At 47.8% G+C, this 27,840-nt stretch overlaps 2 protein-coding genes across 2 annotated transcripts; one reads left to right on the top strand and one right to left on the bottom strand.

Annotated features, from left to right (window-relative positions):
* The first annotated feature begins 429 nt into the window (after positions 1–429).
* Positions 430–2,093, top strand: LOC126065441 (leukemia inhibitory factor-like). The gene is made up of 2 exons (XM_049865470.1): positions 430–495; positions 1,686–2,093. Exons 1-2 carry the CDS (start codon positions 430–432, stop codon positions 2,091–2,093), a joined length of 474 nt encoding a protein of 157 aa, XP_049721427.1.
* A 16,778-nt stretch (positions 2,094–18,871) lies between these two features.
* Positions 18,872–26,493, bottom strand: NEFH (neurofilament heavy chain). Its single transcript, XM_049865970.1, has 4 exons — positions 25,632–26,493; positions 23,599–23,798; positions 22,367–22,491; positions 18,872–20,957 (listed from the first exon to the last, which is right to left on the bottom strand). The coding sequence occupies exons 1-4, from the start codon at positions 26,491–26,493 to the stop codon at positions 18,935–18,937; spliced, it is 3,210 nt and encodes a 1,069-aa protein (XP_049721927.1). The 3' UTR covers positions 18,872–18,934.
* Between the last annotated feature and the right edge of the window lie 1,347 nt (positions 26,494–27,840).

Consider the following 27,840-nt stretch of genomic DNA (forward strand, 5'->3'; position numbering starts at 1 on the left):
CTCCTATTCCAATAGGGTGGGGAGTGGTACCCTCAAGTCAGAGAGCCAGGAGGCCAGGGAGCTTTTGCCTTATTGAGAGTAAGGACTAGATGGTTGGGTGTCACCCTAAAGCCAGATTCCAATCGGTGGGAACGGCTCGTACCCTGCAGTGAGATATAAGCAGGTGAGAGAAGCAGGGGTAGTGGGATAGAGATAGAGTGAGACAGAGACGGCGGCCAGAGAGCTGTAGGAGGAGATGCAGTGCATCCAGTGTGACCTGAGCCTCGAGCTGCCTACCCTACAATTCTGATCATGACGTCTTTTGGCAGACTCCTAGGAATCCTGTCACCGCTGCTTATTCTACATTGGGAACATGGGACAGGGAGCCCTCTTTGCAACACTCCTGACAATGCCCCCTGTGTCTTGGACCACCCATGTGACAGCAACATCATGACCCAGATCAGGAGTCAAATGGGCCAGCTCAACAGTAGTGCCAACGACGTCTTTATTGCCTATGTAAGTTACCCCTCTAAACCTTGGGGACCGAGGAAGGAGGGTGTGGGCCTGAGGTGGGAGAAGTGGGCAGAATCACTGCAGGTATCACTAGAGGCCGCACTGACCTGAGCTGGGGGTGCTGGCCAGGGAGGACACCTTTTGTAGCTGGAAGGAAAGAAAGGGGGCTAGTTAGACCACACCCGGCTTTCCCAACATCTTACCATCTGCACAGATGGGAATTGACTTTCCCAGGGTTAGGTCAGTGTAGAGCTCTGGTGAGAATGTAAATGGCCTGGCACTTCAGGTTTGGGTGTTCCCCGTCACAGTGGAGTGAGAGGCAGATGGAGATGCACAAAGGAGGGAAAAGTCAGGGAGGTGGTCAGAGAGGTAACTTTGAGGGAGATGGTGGGCTGTGGGTATCTGGGTACAAGAGATATCCAGGTAGGTGAAAGGCCAATGTGTGACACACCTCTGAAGGTGAAGCACCCTGGTTTTCTTTCTTTCTCCATATGATCACGATAATTAAAAATAAATCAAAACTAGTTGCCACCAGTCAATTCTGACTCACGGCAACCCGATGTGTGTCAGAGGGGAACTGTACCCCATAGATTTTGCAGTGGCTGAGTTTCTGGAAGTAGATCACCAAACTTTCTTTGGAGGTGCCTCCGGGTGGACTCAAACTTCAGAACTTTTAATTAGAAGCCGAGTGCCTTAACCTTTTCCACCACCAAGGGACTCCTAATACTAAGTGGTAATAACTGTCCTTGAATGCCACAGGCCTTGATTCTTCTCACTCATTTATTTACTTTTTATTGTGCTTTAGGTGAAAGTTTATAGCTCAAGTTAGTTTCTCATACAAAACTTTATACACACATTGTTATGTAAGCCTAGCTGCTATCTGTGTAATGTGACGGCATACTCCTCCTTTCCACCCCAGATTGTCCCTGTCCATTCAACCAGCTCTTAGCCCTGTCTACCTTCTTATCTCTCCTCTGGACAGGAACTTGATTCTTTACCAAGTGGGTTCACACCCAGATCTCCACCTGCCTCTCATGAGGATCCTGATTTGTGTATAGGGCACAGAGTTGGGTCTCCATGCCATAGGTAGGGAAACTGAGGCCCAATAGCTTGCCACAAGAGTAGGTGCCAGGGCTGAAACACCGATCCCTGCCTCCTTGCTCACCTCCCCTGCACCCTCTGCTTCTCAGTAGATGGGCCAGGGCCAGCCTTTCTCCAGCGATGTGGACCACATGTGCGGCCATGGCTTGATGAGCTTCCCACCCTTCCACGCCAATGGCATCAAGAGAGAGAAGCTGGTGGAACTCTACCGCATCATGGTCTACTTTGACTTCTCCCTGGATGACACCCTCAAGTTCCAGAAGACCCTCTACCCCAATGATCAGAACCTCCACAGCAAGCTCAAGTCCACGATGGACATCCTACCGGGGCTCCTCAGCAACGTGCTCTGCCGCCTGTGTAGCAAGAACAACATGAGGCTGACGGACACAATCTATGGCCTCAACATCTCACAGGAGAATGTCTTCCACAAGAAGAAGCTGGGCTGTGAGCTCCTGTTGAAGTACACACAGCTCATCCCCTATCTCGCCTGGGACTTCTAGGCACAGGATCTTGAAGTGTGCTATGGATCTTGGGAGTGGGGTCTAGAGGTAGGGTATTCTCAGTGTGGCAGGGAGTCGTCACTAAGACCAAGTGGGGCTGCTGTCAGAAGCTGAGGGGCACCCTGCCAGTCCACTCCACTGAGGCGTGGGCTGGAAGGAAGTCGAACAAGGTCAAAACTTCCACTGACAATGCTTCGATAGTGCACCAATGAGAAGGTGGTGCCCCTTCCTGTGGAAAATGACACCAAGTGTCAGGCAGCCCAGTGGCGTGTGACTGGACTTGTGCCCACACCTGATCCTCAGGCATGGCTTTAGACCCTGAGCAAACAAGACCAAGAGAGCAGTTAAGGGGCCCTGGAGCTGTCCTTACCCAGTGCCCTATCCTCAAAGATGCTCCTGCATAGTGGAAAGTTTCTTGGGGGGTCCCAAACCCCACTGAGAACTTGAGTACCTTGGTGAGGAGAACTTAAGAAGCTGGAGCTGTGGGAGGCGACTGGGTACTGCCCCCTGCTCTGGAGTAGGGAGCGTTAGCCTACCGACCCCCACTCAGAGCAGGAATCTATGGGCACCTACTGTCCTGGCTCCCAAACTCCCCCACCTGGTTCTGAGCTCTGAGGCAGGGAACCCAATCCCTTCGTTTGAGTTGAGGGCCAGGCAAGTCTAGAAACGGCCTCCAGTCTGGGATTGGGGCAGCTGCTGAAAGGAGTGATTTGGTATCTTCTAAAACCCTGTGCAGGCAGCAGTGGTCCTAGCAGTTCAGCCAACTAGTATAGGACACTTTGCACTCAATTTGCCCCCTTCTCTCTCCTTCTCTGAGCACTTCATCTAAACTAACATGCTGGTGGACAGGCAGCAGGAAAGCCCTGAGGCTGGGGCCCAGGCCAGGAGTCATCTGTCTCCATGGCAAGACTAGGATATGGAGACTCAGCTCTGAGCTCATGGGTCACATTCGCCTTTGTCCCAGATCTCGACCTGCTGCCCTTCCCATCTCTCTGCTCTGTGTACAGCTACAAGAAAGCCAATCTCATCTGAAAGCCAAAATTGGTGACGAGAGCCCTGGGCCTGCTGAGTCTCCCATCATCTCATCACCTTGTGGAAACCTCTGTGCTGGGCACACCTGGGTGGCCTTCCTCCCCAACCTGTCCCTGGGCCATCAACTCTCTCACTGCCCAACCCCCTTCCATGCCAGCACGGATTCTGCCCCTCAGTCCCTGTCCACAGCGCTCTTTCTAGAACCAGCCTAGCAGATCAGGATCCCCTGCACACAGCATTCTGAATTATTGAGCTTTTGTGTGAAAAACTGTTCTTTTCTCATTGTCTTCTGCTGGCATTGACCCACTCCTGGCATCCTCGGTCATGTGTTTGGACCAGAGATCATTTTAAGGAGGGTGGCCCTCAGCAGACGAGGGGGGAGGACAGTCATTTTCCACTCATATATTAAAAAAAAATAGCAAGAAATTATTGCTTGGTTGTTTGTGTCTCCTCCTTCTGCTTCCTTCCCCTCGTCTCCCTTGGCTTCAACTGGGGCATTTCTCCCCTGACAGATGCAGTCCAGCCCTGCTTGGCTGGCCCTCCACAGTAGACATAGCATGTGGGGCTAGAGCCCTGAAATTGAGAGAGTCATTTCCTTTCGAAAGGCACAGAGGTTCTGATTTAATGGTCCTGCATGGGGTCCAACCTCTGTTGTTGTTGTTGTTAGGCGCCATCGAGTCAATTCAGTTTCAGAGCAAGCCCATGTGACAGGGTAGAACAAAATTTCAAATCCTCACGAACTGCAGAAAGCCATGGAAGCCAGCAGAACCCTCGAAACTATTGCCCTGAGATAATCTTTAAAGCTTAAACCAAAAATACCCCCTGAAGTCTTCTTAAGACCAAAGAAAAGTGTAGCTTAATTAGTAAAAAACAGTCGGCCTTGAGCATTATGTTTTTTTAAGAACTATCTATATGGGATCAAAGTCATAACAGCAACTGGAAAGATTAGATAGGAACCTTAGGGAGCAGCGAGTTTATGTTCATGGGGGAGAACGACTCAGAAAAGAACGGTGAGAATGGTTGCAGAAGTCGAAGAATGGAATCGATGTCACTGAATTGCACGTATAGAAACTGTTGAATTGGTATATATTTTGCTATGTATATTCTCAACAACAATAAAAAAATAGATTTTTAAAAAGTTAAAAGCAGTGAAGTGGGAAATTTAGAAGTAATAAAATATCTATGCACAACATTAAAAAAAAAAGATAGACCAGACTTACTGGTCAGACAGAGACTGGAGAAACCCTGAGAGTATGGACCCCAGACACCCTTATATATAGCTCAGTAATGAAGTCACTCCTGAGGTTCACACTTCAGCTAAAGATTACAAGGCCCATAAAACAAAACAAGACTAAAGGGGCACAACAGCCCAGGGGCAAAGCCTAGAAGGCAGGCAGGAAGGGATAGGAAAGCTGGTAATAGGAAACCCAAGTTGAGAAGAGAGAGCGTTGACATGTCATGGGTTGGCAACCAATGTCACAAAAGAATATCTTTATTAATTGATTAATGAAAAATGTGTTTGCTCTGTAATCCTTCATCTAAAGAACAATTAAAAAAAAAGAAAGAAAAAGAGGCGATGAAAGCTGGAGAAGCACATGGCAAACAAAAGCCAGTAGAGGGACAGTAGAATGGAGCCCATGACAATTTGATTATGTAACGATTTGTGTGTTAATCTGTAATATTCCTTTCCCACTAGGCTACAAGTGTAGGGAAAGGCAGAACACATGTCTGTTTTGCTCACCTCTAGATCCCCAGAGCTGTTCAAAAGTGGGTGAATAATAAAAACGAAACCCATGGCCATCGAGTCGATTCGGACCGATAATGACCTTATAGGAGAGAGTAGAACTTCCCCATAGAATTTCCAAGAAGTGGCTGGAAGATTCCAAACACCAACCTTTTGGTTAACAGCCAGGGTCTTAACCACTGCATCACCAGGGTGCATAATAAGAGACCAGTAAATATTTCTTGAATGAATTAAAGCAGCTGGAAACAGATTAAGATAAAGTGTGTCTAAATTTAATGACCCCCACGTGTCCGCCAGTTTGTCATACTGTGCGGGCTTGCCTAGAAATTTGGAAGACAGGTACCTGACCAACCGACTGGGAAAGATCCATATTTATGCCTATTCCAAGGAAAGGCGGTCCAACCAAATGCAGAAAATACCGAATGTTATCATTAATATCACACACAAGTAAAATTTTGCTGAAGATCATTCAAAAGTGGTTGAAGCAGTATATCTACAGAGAACTACCAGGAATTCGAGGTGGATTTCAGAAGAGGACACAGAATGAGGGATACTATTGCTGATGTCAGAAGGATCCTGGCTGAGAGCAGAGAATACCAGAAAGATGTTTACCTGTGTTTTACTGACTATGCAAAGGCATTTGACTGTGTGGATCATAACAAATTACAGACATCATTGCAAAGAATGGGAATTCCAGAACACTTAATTGTGCTCATGAGGAACCTGTACGTAGACCAAGAGACAGTCGTTCGCACAGAAAAAGGGGATACTGCGTGGTTTAAAGTCAGGAAAGGTGTGCACCATGGTCGTATCCTTTCGCCATACTTACACACACATAAATGGTATGAAGGACATTGAACTGTTGTTGTTAGGTGCCATCCAGTCAGTTCTGACTCATAATGACTCCATGCACAACAGAAGGGAACTGCATGGGACTGTGCCGTTCTCACAATCATTGCTATGTTTGAGCCTATTGTTGCAGCCACTGTGGCAACCTATCTTGTTGAGGGTCTTCCTCTTTTTCAGTCACCCTCTACTTTATCAAGCTTGATGCCCTTCTCCAGGGACTGATTCCTCCTGATAATATGTCCAACGTATGTGAGACAAAATTTTGCCATCCTTACTTCTAAGGAGCATTTTGGTTGTACCTCTTCCAAGACAGATTGTTTGTTCTTCTGGCAGTCCATGATATATTTGACATTCTTCACCAACACCATAGCTCAAAGGTGTCACACCGTTTTCTGTCTTCCTTACTCATAGTCCAACCTTGTTTTTCTCAATGCCTTCAGTGCAGCTTGGATTTCTTCAGTATCACCGGTTCTTGATCATATGCTACCTCCTGAAATGGTTGATACGGTGACTGTGAATTCATTCCAACTTTTTTTTTTTTTTGCATTTTTTATCATATTTTAGGTCAAGGTTTACAGAGCAAATTAGTTTCTCATTAAAAAATTAATACACATTTTTTTGTGTGATGTTTGTTGCCAATCTCACGACATGTCAATTCTCTCCCCTTCTAGACCTTGGGTTCCCTATTACCAGCTTTCCTGTCCCCTCCTGCATTCTCATCCTTGTCCCTAAACTGGTGTGCCCATTTAGTCTCATTTTGTTTTGGGGGCCTGTCTAATGTTTGGCTGAAGTGTGAACCTCAGGAGTGAGTTCAATACTGATTTAAAAGGGTGCCCAGGGGCCATACTCTTGGTGTTTCTCCAGTCTCTGTCAGACCAATAAGTCTGATCTTTTTTTCATGAGTTAGAATTTTGCTCTATATTTTTCTCGAGCTGTCTGGGACCCTCTATTGTGATCCCTGTAACAGCAGTCGGTGCCGGTAGCTGGGCAACTTCTACTTGTGCTGGACTCAGTCTGGTGGAGGCCATGGTAAATGTGGTCCATTAATCCTTTGGACTAGTCTTTCCCTTGTGTCTTTGGTTTTCTTCTCCATTGCTCCAGAAGGAGTGGGACCAGCAGAGTATCTTAGATGGCCACTCACAAGCTTTTAAGATCCCAGATGCTACTCACCAAAGTAGGACGTAGAACATTTTCTTTATAAACTATGTTATGCCAATTGAGCTAGATGTTCCCCGAGACGTGATCACCCCAGCCCTCAGCCCAGTGATTCGGTCCCTCAGGAAGTTTCCGTCCATCTTCTTTTGGTGCTTCCTGTACCATTGAATAATTTTCACACATAATCCTTCAATATTACAACTCGAGGCTTGATTTTTTTCTTCTGTTCTTTCAGCTTGAGAAATGCCAAGCGTGTTCTTCCATTTTGGTTTTCTGACTCCAGGTCAGATATAATGTTATCACCTTCATTATGGGATCTGCTGTGAGTAGCCAATCAGTTGAAAGAGAATTTCCTTGGGGGTGCAGACTATATCAAATATAAGTGGACTGTCTGGCAAGGCTCAAGGGCTTTTGCCGACTCTGGGTCCTACAGCTGCTTCCTTTTCGTCTGACCTCCGGTTCTTGGGACTTGAGCTAACAGCTTGCCTGTGGTCTTGTCTGCCAATCTCAGGATTCATCAGTCTTCGAAGCCTGTGAGCAAGTGCTCTGCTGTCAGAATCTTGGGTTTGCCAGCCCCTGTGGCTACATGAAGCCTCCAGCCTGACCTATGAATTTGGGGCATTCCGGCCTATACAACCACTTGAGCCATTTCCTGAATATAAATCTCTTTACCTAGATACTTATGTGCTTTACTGGTTTTGCTTCTCTAGAGAACCCAACCTAAAACACAATGTAATGGATGTTTTCTTTCTAAAACAGATAGGAAAGTATAGCTCTGCTACCAACTGGCTGTTTGGTCTCAAGTAAGCTTCTGCCTCCCTGGCCTAATTTTCCTCATTTGTACAATGAGGAGATTGGACTAAACACTGTTTTGGTGCCTGTTTGCTTTGAATGGCTGCAATCTGCTTATAATGATGCACAGGGGCCTTTGCCTCCTCTTCCCACAGCCTCTCACTCCTATCTTCAACTCTTAGGTTTTTCTTCTGGTATTTAAGTCCACAAGTAGTCCTGGTGGCAAGGTGGTTAAGTGCTCGGCTACTGATAGAAATGTCAGCAATTTGACCCGCCAGCAACTCTGCTGGAAGAAGATGGGGCAGTCTGGTTCTGTGAACATTACAGTCTTGGAAACCCTATGGAGCAGTTTTAATCTGTCCTATAGGGTTGCTGTGAGTTAGAATTGACTAGACGGAAATGGGTTAAAAAAAAAAAAACAAAAAACAATTGCCACTGGGTTTTCAAGAGTAGCCGGTGGATTTGAACTGTCAACCTATTGGTTAGCACCCAAGCCCTTAACCACTGTGCCACCAGGGCTCCAGATTTATTTACCTCCATATTTTTAATAAAATGTAATTTCTTGATATATAATTTTTAAAAACTTCATTTTGGAATAATTTCAGTTTTACAGAAGAGTTGCAAAGATAATACAGAGTGTTCCTGAATACCCTTCATCCACCATCCCACAGTGTTAACATTTCACATGATCTTAGTACATTTGTGAAAACTAGTAGGTTAACTTGATATGTTACTATGAACTAAATTGCAGACTTTTTTTGGAGTTCATTGATTTTCCCCCTAATGTCACATTGCATTTATTGTTGTTGGTTTTGTTTTTGCGGTTGATTTGTGACTTAGGAGACCTCGTGTGTTACAGAGTAGAACTGCTCCATAGAGTTTTCTTGGTGGAAGCAGATCACCAAGACTGTTTCTTCCACAGTGCCACTGAGTGAGTTTGAACCACCAACCTTTTGGTTACCAGCTGAGCACAAACCGTACCACCCAAGGACCTTGATACCACATTGTATTTAGCCATCTTTAGTCTCCTCCAAAACAAACAAACAAACAATGGGCTCAACCATAACAATGATTGTGAGGATGATGCAGGACCAGGCTGTGTTTCGTTCTGTTGTACATAGGGTTGCTATGAGTCGGACCCAACTCGACGGCACCTAACAACAAGTCACTCCAGTCTGTGATAATTTCTCAGTCTTTCCTTTGATTTTCAATTTTAAGCATTATCTCCAGACTTTGTATTATGAGAGATAAATGTTTTTGATTAATTACATACTTCACTTCCCCTTTCCCTATCTGTCATGGATTGAATTGTGTCCCCCCAAAATATGTGTCAACTTGGCTAGGCCATGATTCCCAATATTGCGTGATTGTGTTGGTTAAGATTGTGTGTCATCTTGGCTGGGTCACGATTCTCAGAGTTTATATGTGATCACTCCCATGATGGGATCTCCTGTGAGTAGCCAATCATTTGAAAGGGAATTTTCTTGGGCGTGTGGCCTGCATTCAAATACAAGCAGCGGTTCTGGCTTTTTGCTCACCTTGCATCCTGCGGCTACCTCCTGTTCATCTGGTCTTTGGTTCTTGGGACTTGAGCTATCAGCTTATATGCCAGTCTCAGGATTGGTCAATCCTCATAGTCTGTGAGCAAGAGCCCTGCTCTCTGACCTGCTGATCTTGGGTTCGCCAGCCCCTGTGGCTACAAGAATCAGAAGAAGCCTCTACCTTGATTCATGGACTTGGGACGTTCCAGCTTCTACAATCGTGTGAGCTGTTTTCTGGATATAAACCTCTTTACATATGTTTTACATGCTTTATTAGCTTTGCTTCTATAGAGAAGCCAGCCTAAGACAGTGATTGTTCACCATTTTGTCATCTGATGTGATTATCCTTTGTGTTGTAAATCCTACCTCTATGACGTTAATGAGGCAGGATTAGAGGTCGTTATGTTAATGAGGCAAGACTCAATCTACAAGATTAGGTTGTGTCTTAAACCAGTCTCTTTGAAATATAAAAGAGAGAAGCAAACAGAGAGACTTGGGAAACTCATACCACCAAAAAAGCAGCACCGGGAGCACAGCCCATCCTTTGGACCCTGGGTTCCTGCACTGAGAGGCTCCTTGACCAGAGGAAAGTTGATGACAAGGACTTTCCTCCAGAGTCGATAGAGAGGGAAAGCCTTCCTTTGGAGCCGATACCCTGAATTTGGACTTCTAGCCTACTAGACTGTGAGAAAATAAACTTTTCTTTGTCAAAGCCATCCACTTGTGTTATTTCTGTTATAGCAGCACCACATGACTAAGACAGGCCCTTGGCCCAACAAGAAACTAAATCTGCCAACAACCAAATGAGTGAGTGTGGGAGTGGATCCTCCCCAGTTGAGTCTTCAGATGAGACTACAACCCCAGATGACACTGATTGCAGCTTTGTGAGAGATCTTAAGAAAGAGGCACTCAGTGAAGCTACATCTGGATAATAAATGTTTGTTGTTTTAAGATACTGAGTTTTGGGATAATTTGTTACACAGTAATAGATAATTAATACAGCTTCCCTCTCAAGAAGGCCTGCTCTTCATGGAGTCCCCCAGTAGCTCCTAGACCAGGGAAAGATTGATGACAAGGATGTTCCTCCAGAACTGACAGAGAGAGAAGGCCTTCGCCTGGAGCTGATGCCCTGAGTTTGGACTTCTAGCCTGCTAGACTGTGAGATAATAAATTTCTCTCTGTTAAGGCCATCCATTTGTGGTATTTCTGTTATGACAGCACTAGATAACTAAGACACCATTCTTCCCATATATTTATCTTAATTTTTGGTGTAACCCATATTCATTGCTTTTATTATTACTATTAGGTAAATATCATTCTCTACTGAACTCAGTAGTGTATCATAATTACATTTGCTTTTGTATGTAACTTTTTGTTTGTCTGGAGTTAATAATTGCCTCCCATTTTATTATTTGTTTCATTTTTTTGAAATGTTTCCGTACTCTCCAATAGTTCAATATAAAGGCCTTTAATCCAGTTTTGCCCATGGGCCAAACCCACAAAACCAAACCCACTGCCATCAACTCGATTCCGACTCATAGCTACCCTATAAAATCACGTCAAATAATGTTTCACTTCAATTTTTTTTCTCTTGGAGCACCTCCCACCCCCACACCACTCCACTTGGGTAGAGGCTACACAGCTGTTGTCCTTCAACTCCCCTTTGTCAACCTTCTGATAAATGCCTCATCTTTCCTTTTCTGGAGTCTCTGTTTTCTGTATTCCTAGATTTTCTATATCTTGGTTTTTATCCTCCTTCTGTTGGAGCATGTCCTCTAATAACTTTCAGGGAAAGGGGTCATGAGGAGGAATTTTTTTAAGACTTTGTATGTCTGAAATTGTCCATTTTCTACCCTCACACTTGAGTTTTCAATACAGACATCTAGGCAGTTCATCATTACTGTTGAGAAATTTGAGGGCCGTGTTTTTTCCTGATCCTGCTTTTTCTCTCTGGAAGCATTTAGGATTCTCCCTATCCTTTGTTTCTGAAATGTCAGGTCCAGATTAGGTGATTCAGGTGGACTGACCCCACCTCTGAGTCCAGAGGTCCGAGTGTATGCAATCCTTCCTGGCCACAGTGACTAATTTTGGCATAGGCACATAATCCAATCATCTAATGAGACTCAATTCTCGGACTTTGTTTGAACTGATGGAGACAGAATCTGTCTGTCCTGATTTGAACCTGGAAGACGCCTTCTTGAGAGGGAAGCTGTATTAATTATCTATTACTGTGTAACAAATTATCCCAAAGCTCAGTATCTTAAAACAACATTTATCATCCAGATGTAGTTTCACTGAGTGCCTCTTTCTTAAGATCTCTCACAAAGCTGCAATCAGTGTCATCTGGGGCTGTCATCTCATCTGAAGCCTCAACTGGGGAGGATCCACACCCAGACTCACTCATATGGTTGTTGGCAGATTTAGTTCCTTGTTGGACTAAAGGCCTGTCTTAGTCATCTAGCGCTGCTATAACAGAAATACCACACATGGATGGCTTTAACAAAGAGAAATTTATTTTCTCACAGTCTAGTAGACTAGAAGTTCAAATTCAAGGCATCAGCTCCAGGGGAAGGCTTTTCCTCTCTGTTGGCTCTGGAGGAAAGTCCTTCTCATCAATCTTCCCCAGGACTAGGAACTTCTCCGTGCAGGAACCCTGGGTCCAAAGGACACACTCTGCTTCTGCCACATCTTTCTTGGTGGTATGAGGTTCCTCACTCTCTGCTTGCTTCCCTTTCCTTTTTCTCTTGTAAGGTAAAAAGTGGTGCAGGCCACATCCCAGGGAAACTCCCTTTACGTTGGATCAGGGATGTGACCTTAGTAAGCGTGTTACAATCCCACTCTCATTCTCTTTAACATAGAATTACAATCACAAAATGGAGGACAACCACACAATACTGGGAATCATGGCCTAACACATATTTTGGGCGGACACAATTCAACCACGAAAGGGCCTCAGTTCTCTACTGGCTATTGGCCAGCTTCAGTTCCTTGCCATGTAAGCTCCTCCATACAGCAGTTCACAACATGGCAGCTGGCTTCAGCAGAGTAAACAGGTGAGAGAGCAAGAGACAGCGAGCAAGACAGAAGCCAGAATCCTTTTGTAACCTAATCCTGGAAATGGCATCCCATTATTTTGTCATATCCTATTCACTAGAAGCAAGTCACTAGGTTCACAGTCAAGAGGGTCAGGGGACTGAACTACACAAGAGTATGAATATCTGGAGGTGGAGCTCATTGGGAGCCATTGTGGAGAGGCCAACAAGGAAAACACAGTGGAGAGGCAGAATTGAGTCCCAGTGACTTCATTTCAGCCCCTTAGTCTAGCCTGGCCTAAATTTGTGCTATTTCTGAGTGTATTAGTTTCCTGTAGCTGCTGTAACAAACAACCACAAACTTGGTGGCTTAAGACAACAGACATTTAGTCTCTCACCATTCTAGAGGCCAGGAGTCTGAAATAAAGATATAGGCAGAGCCATGCTTCCTTCAGAGACTCTAAAGGAGCACCTATTCATTGTCTCTCCCAGCGTGTGATGGCTGCAGGTGCTCTGGGTTCAAATACTACTACTTTCTAGCTGTGTGACTCTACATAATTTACCTTACCTCTGAACCTGTTTTCTCACCTTTAAAACAGGCATCAACAGCCGTCTAAGATACAACTATTGGTCTCTTCCTGTCTGGAGCAAAGGAGAGCAAAGAAAACCAAAGTCTTGAGGGAGAAATTAGTCCAAAGGACTAACGGGCCACATGAACCACACCCTACACAACCCTGAGATTAGAAGAACTAGATGATGCTGGCTACCACTACCGACTGCTCTGACTGGGATCGCAACAGAGGGTCCAGGGCAGAGCAGGAGAAAAATGTAGAACACAAAAAGACCAGACTTACTGGTCTGATAGAGACTGGAGGAATCTCCGAGACTATGATCCTAAGACACCATTCTGACCTGGAACTGAAGCCATTCCCAGAGACCACCTTTCAGCCAAACAATAGACAGGCCCATAAAATAACAATAACATCCAAGAGGAATGTGATCCTCAGATCAATTATACAAGATCAAAAGGGCAACATTTGCCCAAAAGCAAAGATGAGAAGGCAGGAAGGGGTAGAAAATCAGGATGAAAGGAAACGAGGAGGCCAGGGCAGAAATGGCAAGAATGCTGACACATTGTGGGAAATGCAACCAATGTCATGGAATACTTTGTGTACAATTTGTTGAACGAGAAACTCTGTAAACTTTCACCTAAAGCACAATAAAAAAATTTTTTTTAATGAATGAAATAGGCATCAGAATCCCTACCTTGGAAAATTCCCATGTGGATTGGAGAGAATTTATGTAAAAACATGGTTATCTCAACAAACAATAACAGTTACAGTTATGAGCCATTTGGAGAACTCAGCCAATGATTGCTTTTTTCAGACCAGACTCATGGGCATTTCCTAGGTCCCAGATCTTCTCATCCTGATCTTCAGATGCTGTAGCCATGTGCCAAGGCTCGGGGATGTCTGATTTCCTAGGGCAAAGCTGCTCAGAATATAACGCTTATGTCGTCATAGAGTCATTGGGCAGGTTCAATAACCTGGCTGTAGAGCCAACCAAAACCATTTCTAAAATGGCATTTAAAGACCCCTTTGCTTAAATGTGACCACCCTAGCCTATACTGGCACTCTCTCTTGTAAAAATTCAGTTTATGACAAATAGGAAATGGTTGTCAAAGGTAAGATGTGGGCCCTGGCCCAAAAAGTTTACCCTGGGCAGAACTTTGAGGAGACACTTGTTCTTTCCCTGAGAGAGCACCAATTAGTTTCTACCATAGAAACTGTTCCCCTCTGTCACTATATTCAGACCTATTCTGGTTGCAAATGACAGAGCCATAACCCAAATGAGTTTTGGCAGAGAAGGGGATTTATTGGCTCAAGGAATGGCCAAATCATGTAAATAGTTCCAGGAACACGGTAATCAGGAATATGAAATCCATCAACTCTAGGTATCTTGCCTCTGAACATTTATCTCACCCTCTTTTTCGGTACGACTAGAAACATGGCAGTCCATAGTTCCTGATTCTTCCATTCTCCCACCTTCCATAATCAGAGGAGCTCCCATGTTTAAAATCCCAGGAAAGGGCTCTGATTGGCTCAGCTGGAGTCAAGTGGCCATTCTTCAACTAATCACTTAGGGACCAGTGGTGGAGAGCAATTAAAAAACACGGTAGCTCCCTGAGACCCACCTGGTTGGGGGAGGAGAAGAAGAAATTCCAAGAAAAGGAAGGTACTCAGCAAACAAGAGCTGTTATGAACAACCTAAAGTTAGAAATGGCACAAGAATTTTATAGCAAAGACCCCACTTAAATCCATAAGAGCACCACAGTTTTCAAAACCATATCCAGAGAAGCACATTGTCATTAAGTGACTACTGACAAATTTTTCCTAATATAGTGGTACCTGTTCACTACAGGTGAGTAGCTACGTGTGGGTTCTCATTCAGAAGGCTCATTCCTCTTTTGCAAGAGGATGTATGCAGAGCTCAAAATAGACTGTTCAAAGTCCCCTAGACTTTACTTGTGAGTTAGAATCACCTGACAGTTGGTGAAACATTCACTTTCCTAGGCTTCCCTTGTTGCTGTAGTGGAGACAGTTTTTTTTTTTTTTTTTTAATAACTTTTATTAAGCTTCAAGTGAACGTTTACAAATCCAATCAGTCTGTCACATATAAGTTTACATACATCTCACTCCCTACTCCCACTTGCTCTCCTCCTTTTGAGTCAGCCCTTTCAGTCTCTCCTTTCTTGACAATTTTGCCGGCTTCCCTCTCTCTCTATCCTCCCATCCCCCCTCCAGACAAGAGTTGCCAACACAATCTCAAGTGTCCACCTGATATAATTAGCTCACTCTTCATCAGCGTCTCTCTCCCACCCGCTGACCAGTCCCTTTCATGTCTGATGAGTTGTCTTCGGGGATGGTTCCTGTCCTGGGCCAACTGAAGGTCTGGGGAGCATGGCCGCCGGGATTCCTCCAGTCTCAGTCAGACCATTAAGTTTGGTCTTTTTATGAGAATTTGGGGTCTGTATCCCACTGATCTCCTGCTCCCTCAGGGGTCCTCTGCTGTGCTCCCTGTCAGGGCAGTCATCGATTGTGGCTGGGCACCAACTAGTTCTTCTGGTCTCAGGATGATGTAGGTCTCTGGTTCATGTGGCCCTTTCTGTCTCTTGGGCTCTTAGTTGTCGTGTGGCCTTGGTGTTCTTCATTTTCCTTTGCTCCAGGTGGGTTGAGACCAACTGCTGCATCTTAGATGGCCGCTTGTTAGCATTTAAGACCCCGGACGCCACATTTCAAAGTGGGATGCAGAATGATTTCATAATAGAATTATTTTGCCAATTGACTTAGAAGTCCCCGCAAACCATGTTCCCCAGACCCCCGCACTTGCTCCGCTGACCTTTGAAGCATTCATTTTATCCCGGAAACTTCTTTGCTTTTGGTCCAGTCCAGTTGAGCTGACCTTCCATGTATTGAGTGTTGTCTTTCCCTTCACCTAAAGTAGTTCTTATCTACTGATTAATCAATAAAAAACCCTCTCCCACCCTCCCTCCCTCCCCCCCTCTTAACCACAAAAGTATGTGTTCTTCTCAGGTTTACTATTTCTCAAGATCTTATAATAGTGGTCTTATACAATGTTTGTCCTTTTGCCTCTGACTAATTTCGCTCAGCTTAATGCCTTCCAGGTTCCTCCATGTTATGAAATGTTTCAGAGATTCATCACTGTTCTTTATCGATGCGTAGTATTCCATTGTGTGAATATACCACAATTTATTTACCCATTCATCCGTTGATGGACACCTTGGTTGCTTCCAACTTTTTGCTATTGTAAACAGAGCTGCAATAAACATGGGTGTGCATGTATCTGTTTGTATGAAGGCTCTTGTATCTCTAGGGTATATTCCTAGGAGTGGGATTTCTGGGTTGTATGGTAGTTCTATTTCTAACTGTTTAAGATAACGCCAGATAGATTTCCAAAGTGGCTGTACCATTTTACATTCCCACCAGCAGTGTATGAGAGTTCCAATCTCTCCACAGCCTCTCCAACATTTATTATTTTGTGTTTTTTGGATTAATGCCAGCCTTGCTGGTGTGAGATGGAATCTCATGGTAGTTTTAATTTGCATTTCTCTAATGGCTAATGATCGAGAGCATTTTCTCATGTATCTGTTGGCTGCCTGAATATCATCTTTAGTGAAATGTGTGTTCGTATCCTTTGCCCACTTCTTGATTGGGTTGTTTGTCTTTTTGTGGTTGAGTTTTGACAGAATCATGTAGATTTTAGAGATCAGGCGCTGGTCGGAGATGTCATAGCTGAAAATTCTTTCCCAGTCTCTAGGTGCTCTTTTTACTCTTTTGGAGAAGTCTTTAGATGAGCATAGGTGTTTGATTTTTAGGAGCTCCCAGTTATCGGGTTTCTCTTCATCATTTTTGGTAATGTTTTGTATTCTGTTTATACCTTGTATTAGGGCTCCTAGGGTTGTCCCAATTTTTTCTTCCATGTTCTTTATCGTTTTAGTCTTTATGTTTAGGTCTTTGATCCACTTGGAGTTAGTTTTTGTGCATGGTGTGAGGTATGGGTCCTGTTTCATTTTTTTGCAAATGGATATCCAGTTATGCCAGCACCATTTGTTAAAAAGGCTACCTTTTCCCCAGTTAATTGACACTGGTCCTTTGTCAAATATCAGCTGCTCATACGTGGATGGATCTATGTCTGGGTTCTCAATTCTTTAATTGTGTTTTAAGTGAAAGTTTACAAATCAAGTCAGTCTCTCACACAAAACTTATATACACCTTGCTGCATACTCCCAATTGCTCTCCCCCTAATGAGACAGTCTGCTCCCTCCCTCCACTCTCTTTTTGTGTCCATTTCGCCAGCTTCTAACCCCCTCTACCCTCTCATCTCCCCTCCAGGCAGGAGAAGCCAACACAGTCTCAAGTGTCCACCTGATCCAAGAAGCTCACTCCTTACCAGCATCCCTTTCCATGCCACTGTCCAGTCCAATCCCTGTCTGAAGAGTTGGCTTTGGGAATGGTTCCTGTCGTGGGCCAACAGAAGGTCTGGGGGCCATGACCACCGGGGTCCTTCTAGTCTCAGTCAGACCATTAAGTCTGGTCTTTTTACAAGAATTGGGGGTCTGCATCCCACCGCTCTCCTGCTCCCTCAGGGGTTCTCTATTGTGTTCCCTGTCAGGGCAGTCATCGGTTTTAGCCAGGCACCATCCAGTTTGTCTGGTCTCAGGCTGATGTAGTCTCTGGTTTCTGTGGCCCTTTCTGTCTCTTGGGGTCATAATTACCTTGTGTCCTTGGTGTTCTTCATTCTCCTTTGGTCCAGGTGGGTCGAGACCAATGGATGCATCCTAGGTGGCCGCTTGCTAGCGTTTAAGACCCCAGACACCACTCTCCAAAGTGGGATGCAGAATGTTTTCTTAATAGATTATGCCAATTAACTTAGATGCCCCCTGAAATCATGGTCCGCAAACCCCCGCCCATGCTACGCTGGCCTTCATTCAGTTTATTCAGGAAACTTGTTTTTGGTTTAGTCCAGTTGTGCTGACCTCGTCTGCATTGTGTTGTCTTTCCCATCACCTAAAGTAGTTCTTACCTAATTAGTGAATACCCCTCTCCCACCCTCCCTCCCTCTGTCCTCTCGTAACCATCAAAGAATATTTTCTTCTGTTTATTTCTCGAGTTCTTAAAATAGTGGTCTTACACAATATTTGTCCTTTTGCAACTGACTAACTTCACTCAGCATAATGCCTTCCAGATTCCTCCATGTTATGAAAGACACAATTTGCTTCTTCATGAGTCTCCTAGGCGATTTGAGGCTGGTGGAACCTACTGGGAAACTATGTACCAGGTCGCAGCCTATAAGATCATAAAATCAAAGCACCTAGCACATTACCAGGCCCGTGATTTGCACCCAGAAAACAGCACCAGAGCGGTGAGGAGACTGGTTTCAGGCCCACAATTATCTGGTGGCAGAGAACTCTGATGTTCTCTCAGTCCTGTGCAGTATTGGATATGACACCTAGGCCTCCCCCAACCCGTTCCCCGGCCTTCCCAGGAGAAGAGAATAAATAACAGCTGCAGCATTTTCATTTTATAAGCACTTGGTTTTATTGCACAGAAGCAATTGAAAGTAGACTTCAGTGGAAAAGTGCGCCCTGGCATGATTCAGTGGCCAGTGCCCAGCCCCACCCTCTTGAGCTCTTCCAGGATAAAATGCTCTGGGCAAGGGCTTGACCACTCCTTTGGAAAAACAGAAGGCATTCAGGAATAGGTTAAGACATCTCAAGCATAATGTATTCCTAACTGCTCATTCATTATTGCGGTCATCTGTCAGTTGCACATACAGGAAATAAATGCACTTATTTGGAAAGGAGGGGGCAGTTTTTATAGTCAAGTGTTTACGTGTGGCATTCAGCAGGTATCACATTCAGCTACATAAGCTATCATAATTGTCCATCGCTTGGGGAGAGTTTGGGGCGTGAGGGCCAGGGGGTTGGGAGTCCCCTTTCTTGCGAATATATTGCTAACAGAAATTCCTGTTTGGTGAAGGAGAGCTCCATCATCTAAGCAGAGTTTCTTCTTACATAAAGAAAAGAGAAAAAAACGAAAATTCGTTATACCGACCCACAAGCTCCTGCCCCTCCTGAGTTTCTTTGGCTGCTCCAGATGTTCCTTTTTCCCTGACTTACTTCTCCCCCTTGGGGGCCTTGTCCTCTGGAGCCTTCTCTGGAGGCCTGCTGTCTTTTTGGTCTGTGCTGGAGGATTTTTCAGCCTTTTCCATCTGGGGTTTGCTGGGCTTGGGGGCCTCCTTGGTGGGCTCTTTTGCAACAGGCTTTTCCTCCTCCTTAGCTTTGGTCTCTGTTTTGGGTTTCTCCTCAGGCTTCTTGGCCTCTGTGGTCCTCTCCTCCTTGGTATCTTTTTTCTCCAGTGCTGCTGGTGCCTCTTCCTTTTTGGGCTTTTCTGGTTCCTTCTCTGCCACTTTGCTGGGTTCTTTGGCCTTAGCATCATCTGGCTCCTTCTTGGCCACCTCGGTCTTCTCTTTGGGTTTAGCCTCTTCCTTCACCTCCACCTTGGCAGGAGCCTCCTTCTCCGGGGTCGCTGCTGTTTTCTTATCTTCAGTCTCTTCCTTCTTGGCTTCGACTTTGGATTCTTTTGGCTTCTCTACAGTAGGTCCCTTCTTCTCCTCGACCTCAGGCTTTGGAACCTCCTTCTTGGGCACCTCATCTTTCTTGCTGTCCTTCTTCTCCTCCTCAGTTTTTGGTGTGGCTGGAGCTTTCTCTTCTTCCACTTTCTTTGGGGGCTCTTTGACTTTACCCTCCTGGGGTTTCTCCCCCTCTTTAACGGGGGACTTCACCTCTTCCTTCTTTGGGGCCTCCTTCTCAGAAGCCTTGGCATCGTCCTTCACGGGAGATTTGGCCTTCTCTGGGGATTTAATCTCTTCCTTGACAGGAGTTTTGGCCTTTTCAGGGGACTTGATGCCTGCAGGGGACCTTATTTCCTCCTTCACTGGCGTCTTGGCTTCTGGGGATTTCATATCAAGAGTCTTGGCCTTCTCAGGGGACTTTGCTTCTTCCTTCACTGGGGACTTTGGCTTCTCTGGGGACTTCACCTCCACTGGGGACTTGGCTTCCTCCTTAACTGGGGTCTTGGCCTTCTCTGGGGATTTGACCTCCACTGGAGATTTGGCCTCTTCCTTCACTGGGGTCTTGGCCTTCTCTGGGGATTTGACCTCTGTTGGAGATTTGGCCTCTTCCTTCACTGGGGTCTTGGCCTTCTCTGGGGATTTGACCTCTGTTGGAGATTTAGCCTCTTCCTTCACTGGGGTCTTGGCCTTCTCTGGGGATTTGATCTCTGTTGGAGATTTGGCCTCTTCCTTCACTGGGGTCTTGGCCTTCTCTGGGGACTTGACCTCAGCTGGAGACTTGGCCTCTTCCTTCACTGGGGTCTTGGCCTTCTCTGGGGATTTGACCTCTGTTGGAGATTTGGCTTCTTCCTTCACTGGGGTCCTGGCCTTCTCTGGGGACTTGACCTCAGCTGGAGATTTTGCTTCTTCTTTCACTGGGGACTTTGCTTCTTCCTTCACTGGGGACTTGGGTTTCTCTGGGGACTTCTCCTCGGCTACAGGCTTTGCTTCTTCCTTCAAAGGTGTCTTGGCCTTCTCAGGAGACTTGACTTCAGCTGGCGATTTTGCTTCTTCTTTCACAGGGGACTTGGGCTTCTCTGGGGATTTGACTTCAGCTGGAGATGCTGCCTCTTCCTTCACAGGGGACTTGGCCTTCTCTGGAGACTTGACCTCAGCTGGTGACTTGGCCTCTTCCTTCTCTGGGGACTTGGCCTCAGCTGGTGATTTTGCTTCTTCCTTTGCAGGGGACTTGACCTCCTTCTCTGGGGATATAGATTCTTTTGCTGGAGATTTTGCTGCTTCTCCCCCTTCTGCTTCCTCCTCTTCTCCCTCTTCTTCCTTCTTGACTTCCTCCTCTTTGGCCTCTTTTTCCTCTTCTTCGGTCACTTCTTCAGTCACCTGGATCTCCTCCATCTGTTCCTCTACAATCACAGTTTCCTTCTCTGACTTTTCTACCAGCTTGATCTTCTCTTCGCTTTTGACCTTTATGTGGGTGGATATAGAGGGAACTTTAGGGAATACTTCAGGAAGGGAGAAAGGACTTGGGCCAAAGCCAATTCGATACTCTTCTCCCTCCAAGAGTTTTCTGCAGAAAGGACAACAAAAGCCATTACTATTAACTCTTTGCAGATTCATCATTTTGGGGGTCTTCCTCGGTTACGATGAAGGTCCATGGCGTCCAATGATATGGACGTGGGCCAAGAAATGAATGCAAATGATAGACACTTTGAGACTGGAGAACATCAATTAGCAAACAATCCCAGCAACCACCTAGAATCTGTACCCCAAAGGGGTTACTCTTGTTTAATGCAGCTAACGTAAAAAAAAAAAAAAAAAAATTTTTTTTTAACGTTACAACTCATGAAATAAAACGACTTTTTTCAACTGAAAAAGGGCCCTCGAGAGAGAGCTCCTACATTAACAAAAGTTACACTTGTTTTTCATCACTTAAATGTGATTCAAGAGAACGCTAGGAGCCTGAGCAAACAATTCAACTTTTATAAATATAGATATAAGAGGTTTTAGAATGCTTCCATTTGAATTTCAAGGGTCTCCCATTATCTTATATTCTCATCGTTTGGGTTTTAGGAATACGATGGTGGCAGCAGTTTCTACTCTTGGCTTTGTTACTCACTAGATGGGATGGGAGGCCTTGGCCAAGCCACTCAAATTCTTTAAGCCTCAGGTTCCTCATTGGTGAAAAGGGGTCATAAGAGCCCTATCTCATAAAAAAAAAAAAAATAGGGTTGTTTAAATGTGATCATGAATAAAAGAGGCTTAGCAGAGTGCCTGCCTGAGAGTAAGTGCAGGGGTTACCCCATAGACCAGTGCTTCCCAAATTTAGTGGCCAGGGATCTTGTTAAAATGCAGATTCTGATTCAGTAGGTCTGGGGAGGAGCCTGAGATTCTGCCTTTCTAACAAACTCTCAGATGATGCTGATACTGCTGGTTAACAGATCACGCTTTGAGGAGCAAAACTAGAGCCAAGGGGTGAGATGAAGGGTCACTGCTGAGCAACTCGGGCAGGTCCTTAGCAAGAAGTGGCTAAGTTAAGCTTAAGCTGGGAGTTCTCATTCCTTGGAACTGGCTCTCTCCTGGCTACCACGTACAGTGGCAGCCCAGTGCTATCCATGTTACCTGAACTAACTCATGAAAACTTCCCACGACATGGGTACTGTTATTATCATCCCCATTTTATTTCCCTGAAAAATAAATGCTCAGAGAGCTAAGAAACGCTAAGGGACAGGATTATAAAGGGCCCCGAATACTCAAGCACCTCTTTTCCCTCCAAAGTAGACCTCTGGCTGACTGAATTTGGGGAGACAGTGGGCAGTTTTCACCCTTTAAGTCACTGTCAAAATGAAAATAAGTGACAAATTTTTTTTCTCTAAGACAAGTAGCTGCCTAGCTGGGGCTTGAAACCCAAGGCTTAGTTCCTTATAAGAGCTCAGGGGCTGGTCGCCACCACCCTGAAGGCCCTCTGGCCCACCTCACCTGTAAGCAGCAATCTCGATATCCAGAGCCATCTTGACATTGAGCAGGTCCTGGTACTCTCGGAGTTGGGCTGCCATCTCCCACTTGGTGTTCCTCAGCTCAGTATCCAGCTGCTGAATAGCTTCCTGGGGGAGCAGATGTCACACACGTCATGCACCAGCCAGAGCCTGGCCCTCAGCACCAGGGAAAATGGCACTGGTGGGGCAAACCCAGGGCAGCTCTGCCCAGCGAGGCTCGCTGGAGCTAACTCCCACCCTGTCAAAGATGCAGGGTTCTCATTTGTGGACAAAGAGATCAGCTAGAGCAAAAGTTCTCACATATATAATCTCAGCCTGGGGAAAGGACTGGAATAAAACACACCAGATGTTGACAGTGGTTGTCACTGGTTGGGGGGATGACAGGTGATTTTTTTACAGATCTCTTAAATCTTCAGTAACAAATTCAAGCTCTTTGGGAGCAAGAGCTTGTTTTCCTTTGCTCCCCAATGCCCCGAAGTGCCTGCTACATGGTTAAGGGTGCAGTAAGCATCTGTTGTTGATGACTGTGACCACACACAAAAGTACATTAAACACAAATTAAAACTTCTTCCCCCACCACCCCACTAATCCCACTGTAGCCACTGCTTAAAGTGAACCATTATTGGTGACTTTTTATTTTCTCTTTTTCTTAATTTTCCTACAATCACTGAGTATTACTTGCAGAAATTCTTTGAAAGTGACACTTTCTTTCACCAGTTGCCTTTAATGGAGAGCTCTGCCAATGCCTTCCTCAAGCTATGCAGACTCACAGGTGCTACCCACAAAAAACCAAGCCCGTTGCTGTCAAGTTGATTCTGACTCATAGTGATCCCACAGGACGGAGTAGAACTGCCCCATAGGGTTTCCAAGGAGCGGCTGGTGGATTCGAACTGCAGCTAGTCTCCTAACCACTGCGCCACGAGGGCGCCAGATGCTACAGTCACCATTTACTGAATGCCTATAGTGACCAAGATATGGCTGAGCACTTTCACACTCTTCATCTCGTTTAAATTTTGGGTATCTCATTTAAACTTCATAGTTGTACAAAGCAAGTAGTCTTTTTTATTTTTTTCATTGCAGAGAAGGAAACTGATTCAGAGAGGCAAATAACCTTCCTGAGGTCACAGCACCAGAAAGTACTGGTACCTTGGTAAATCTGATTCCAAGGCCCATGCTCTCTGCCCCGCCCATGCTCTCTGCCCCACCCTTGCTCACTTGGTAGGATGCGATGTCAGCCTGATGCCGGTCCTCCAGCTCAGAACGCTGCCTCTCCAGCGAGTCCTTGGTGCTTTTGAGCGCCTCCAGCTCTGTGGTCCTGGACTGCAGTTGACGCCGGTACTCAGTTATCTCCTCCTGTGCTGAGCGCATGGCATCTGTGTTCACCTTGGCAGCCTCTGACAGTCGGTCCAGCCTCACTGAGGGAAGAAGGGAGCAGGGCACAGGGTCAGACACACCTGGATTTAGGTTCCAGTGCCCAGATGCAGAAAGAGACATACATGGGTTGAGGGCCCACTGCATGCCAGGCACTAGCCTGCATGCTTAACTCACCACTTCCTATGTGACAGCCAAGTGGCTGCTGCCCAAACCACCCAGCTAGTAAGTGGCAGAGCTGGATTCAAAACCAGTGTCTGGCTCTAAAGATGACATGCTGCCTCCCCCAGCTCAGGACCTACAAGCCCTGCAGGGCAGAGGATGCCCCTGCTTCTGCCTTGTCCAGCTCCCCAGCAAGGGCTGGCAGTGTCTGGGTCCAGATGTGATACCTGGCCCATGGGGCTTAACTCTGAATTTGAGGATTGTGACTGAACAGGTCAATGAGCCTGTGACTTCTGCAGGCATAAGGGTGCCTCAAGCAATCAGGCCACCATGTCGTCACAGCCCCTTCCCTGCAGGTTTCTGTGCAGGGCTCCAGGTCACTGCATAGCCAGTAGCCTATGTGTCCAGTCCCTCTGTCCCATCCTATGCCTGGCTGCCCATTCTTTAGTACAGGATCCACCCCCCCCCAATAGAGGTCACACCATGGCCCCTGCCACCAAAGGGATTCTGGTCCCCAGAAGACCCTCCAGGACCAGTAGAACTCTGGAGATTGGTCTCCAACTCCTGAATCACCTGACAGTGGTAAGGGCCTGAGTCTTCAGGGGCAGGGGAGGGGGCCAGCCAGATGGCCAGGAGTCCTGTGTGAAGGGCAAAGCCCAGGAGAGCAGAGGTTTGCTCCTGGTGGAGCCTTGCTGCAGAGAAGGCGGAGGGATGCCACTGCGGTGGGGTGGAAAAGGAATGGGAAAAGGCATGCACTCAAACCCCAGCTTTCCTGGATTCCCCTGCTAGTGCCCACAAAGACTGAGACACCATCCTGCGGGGTGAGGATTCTTATCGATTTTGGGACACGGACCCATTTGAAAATTGTTGCACTCTCTGTACCCTACCCCCAGACAAATGCGCAAAGTTTCTAGAGGGATCATGGACCTCTCTGGATTAAGAAACCCGGTTGATGTACTCGCCCTCTTCTGACCCTCAAAGAAATGAAGGCCAGAGAGGACAAGTGTTGGTTAAGGCCACACTGCAGCTGCTAGGCAAAGCTTCCGTGCCTAGAGGACTCAGACAGTGGGGAGCTAGGAGAAGGGGCCGGCTTGAGAAGCTCCCACTTTCCCTGAAGGGGAGGGGACGTTAAAGGGCACCTCAGCCATCTTACTGCAACTGGCTGTGATGATGCCCTTTGCCCCCAGAAATGATGTGCGAATACCCCGCCATTTCCATCCCAAAAGCGACTTAGGGGCGGGGCGGGGATGCTGAGCTTTGGGATGCGCTTGGTAGGGGGCCAGGAAAATGGGGTCCCCTGCAGTGTGCAGGAAAGGGGGATGGGCAGCGTTGGGCAGGGAAGGCAAACTACTTTGAAGGGTGTAGAGTCCCTAGCGTCTGCGGACCAGAAGCCCACTTTGGAACTGCGGGGCGCGGGGGGGGGGGGGGGGGCGGATCTTGATGGGAGGAGCAGAGTGTGCCCAGAGTCGGAGGACAGACGTAAGGACCCTAGGGGAGCACAGGCAAAGGAGAACCCAGAGCTGGGGGGTGCTCACAAAACACCCAGAGTGAAGCCCAATATTTAAGTATTGGGCTTAAATATTTTGTCCTTTCCCCACTTCTGGCCTCTCCCCAAGTGGGCATGCACTTTTCAAGGGAAAACTGAGCAGCGCGCCCTCCCCGCGAAGCCTACGAGCGCCCCCTCTGGCCGTGCCCCATCCCTCACGCCTGCGCACCTCGGAACCACTCCTCGGACTGCAGCGCGCTCTGCACCGCATGGCCCTCGAGTTGCGCGCGGATCTCGCGAAGGGCCGACGTCACGTCGCACTTGAGGGCGTCGCGCGCCTCGGCCTGCGCCTGCGCCTGCACGGCGCCGCAGCCTTGGATCTGGCGGAGGAGCTCGCCCACCTCTTCCTGGTGGTGGCGCCGCAGGTAGCCGCATTCCTCTTGCAGCGCCTGCGCCTTTTTCTGCAGCTCAACGCGCGCCGCCTCGGCTTCCTGCGCGAAGCGCGCCAGTGCACGCGCCGCCGCTTCTGCCTCTTCGCGCTGCCGGGCCTCGTCGTCTAGGCGCTGGCGCACGTGTGCGATGTCCTCAAGCAGATGATCCTGCTCCAGACGCAGCTGGCCACGCGCCGCGCCCAAGCGCAGCACGGCACCGCGCATCTCGCGGACCTCGCGCTCGTACAGCTCGCCCATGGCGGAGCGACCGGCCTGCTGCTGCCGCAGCGTCGCCGCCTCGCCCTCCAGACTGCGGTTGTGTGCTTCGAGCTGCCGCACCTTGTCGATGTAGCCCGCGAAGCGGTCGTTCAGCACCTGCAGCTGCTCTTTCTCGCTGCGCGCCACCACCACGCAGCCCTCCGGCCCGTTGCTTAGGGTGTCCAGCGAGTCGGTGCTTGAGGCGGCGGCCGCGGCGCGGAACCGGCCGGGAGAAGCCGACACGGAGCTTGCGGATGTCCTAGCCCATGAGTGGAAGCCGCTGGAGGAGCCGGCCGCTGAGCGCGCGCCGCCCTTGCGGCCCAGGGCATAGTACAAGCCGCCGCTTCCCGGCAGCGGCCCGAACGGGGCGCCCAGCAGCGCGTCGGCGCTGCCGAAGCTCATCGTGGCCGGAGCAGGTGCGGGCCGCGAGCGGAGCGGGCGGGTGAACGGGACCGGGGCGGACCGCACTGCGGCAGCACCCCGGACGCCGGCCCTTTTATAGCCGCCCGGGCCGGCTCGGCCCGGCCCCTAGGCATGGGGGGGGGGGGGGGCGGGCCCCGCCCTCTTCGCCTCCTCCCCCCTCCGCCAGGGCAGGCTTAGTTCGCCGCAGTGAGAGGGGCGGGGCAGGGGGACCCCAGAGTGAAAGAGAGCTAAGGGAGTGTCAGAGGAGCTTCTACCTGAGGTCGGGTCAGGAGTCACAAGACTCCTGGAAGTGGACCGGCATGGACCCCCGGGTGTGATTCGACAGACCCTGCAGCTGTGTCCGAATAGCGGAGGGGACCCGAAGTGGGGAGAGTACAGGGTGACCAGAATGGGAATAAGAGCAAGGATGCCCTCGGTATGAGCGATGGAAGACCCTGCAGTCAGTTGAAGAAGGGGACCCCTGCCTGGGAGGGATTCAGGGTTTCCCTCACAGTTAGAGGGGTCTCCAGGATAGGGAGTGCAGACACTGTGCAGCCGGCCCGGAATCGAGGAGGGAGCAAGGCAACCCTGAATGGGGGATGGTGGACGGTACAGAGGATAGAGATGGGGACCCCTGGATTGACGTACAGGGTTCCCCTAATTATTAATGGACCCCCAGGAGAGCACATGAGAAACTTTGCATCCGGCTAGGGAATAGAGGAGGGGGACCTGGGCCTGGGGAGAGCCACAAGGCCACCCTGAATGGGGGTTTGGGTGACACTGCAGAGGATGGAGAGGAACCCCGGCACAGTGTTATCCATGTGGCCTACAGTGGCCCCCAGGAGAGGGGGCGGAGAGACCCTACAGCTGGCCCCAGCAAGGCACAGTGAAGGAGCTGAGGGTCTTTTGGGTAGGCAGAGGACCCTGGGCTGAATGTGAAGGGCAGAGAACCCAGAGTGGGGTGTTGCAGGGGACTGGGCAAAAAGTTGGGAGACTTGCACTTGGAAGGTCCTTGCTGAGCCCTGGCGCACGTATGGTGCGGGGAGAGGTGACTGGTGTGCAAGAAGTCACTCAGGGCAGGGGTCTACACACAAGGCTAAGCGTTGCAGTTTGCTGGCTGTGTGACCTTGGACAAGTTGTGCCCCCCGCCCCCACACCTTGGTTTTTCTATCTGTACAAGGAGAGAATCTTGCCCTGGAGGACAGGTTGCAACTCTAGATCTCCGGTTCCTCCAAGAGCTTCAGCTTGGGGGTGCCTGGCTGAAGTGTTGGGGGGGAGCCCAGGCATTGTCCCATGGACAGGAAGTTCATCTCCCTCCCCCTCATCATCTGCTCACCTTCCACCCCA

This window comes from Elephas maximus, chromosome 22 (assembly GCF_024166365.1).
Source record: "Elephas maximus indicus isolate mEleMax1 chromosome 22, mEleMax1 primary haplotype, whole genome shotgun sequence".
NCBI lineage: Eukaryota > Metazoa > Chordata > Mammalia > Proboscidea > Elephantidae > Elephas > Elephas maximus.

What these genes read in the sequence shown, in the direction of transcription:
- LOC126065441 (XM_049865470.1), top strand. Translation starts at nt 430, where the DNA reads ATGACCCAGATCAGGAGTCAAATGGGCCAGCTCAACAGTAGTGCCAAC. An exon ending in ACGACGTCTTTATTGCCTAT is followed by an intron (nt 496 to 1,685) that starts GTAAGTTACCCC and finishes GCTTCTCAGTAG; the next exon opens with ATGGGCCAGGGCCAGCCTTT.
- NEFH (XM_049865970.1), bottom strand. Translation starts at nt 26,493, where the DNA reads ATGAGCTTCGGCAGCGCCGACGCGCTGCTGGGCGCCCCGTTCGGGCCG. An exon ending in GTCCGAGGAGTGGTTCCGAG is followed by an intron (nt 23,799 to 25,631) that starts GTGCGCAGGCGT and finishes TTCTTCCCTCAG; the next exon opens with TGAGGCTGGACCGACTGTCA. An exon ending in ATCGAGATTGCTGCTTACAG is followed by an intron (nt 20,958 to 22,366) that starts GTGAGGTGGGCC and finishes TCCTTTCTGCAG; the next exon opens with AAAACTCTTGGAGGGAGAAG.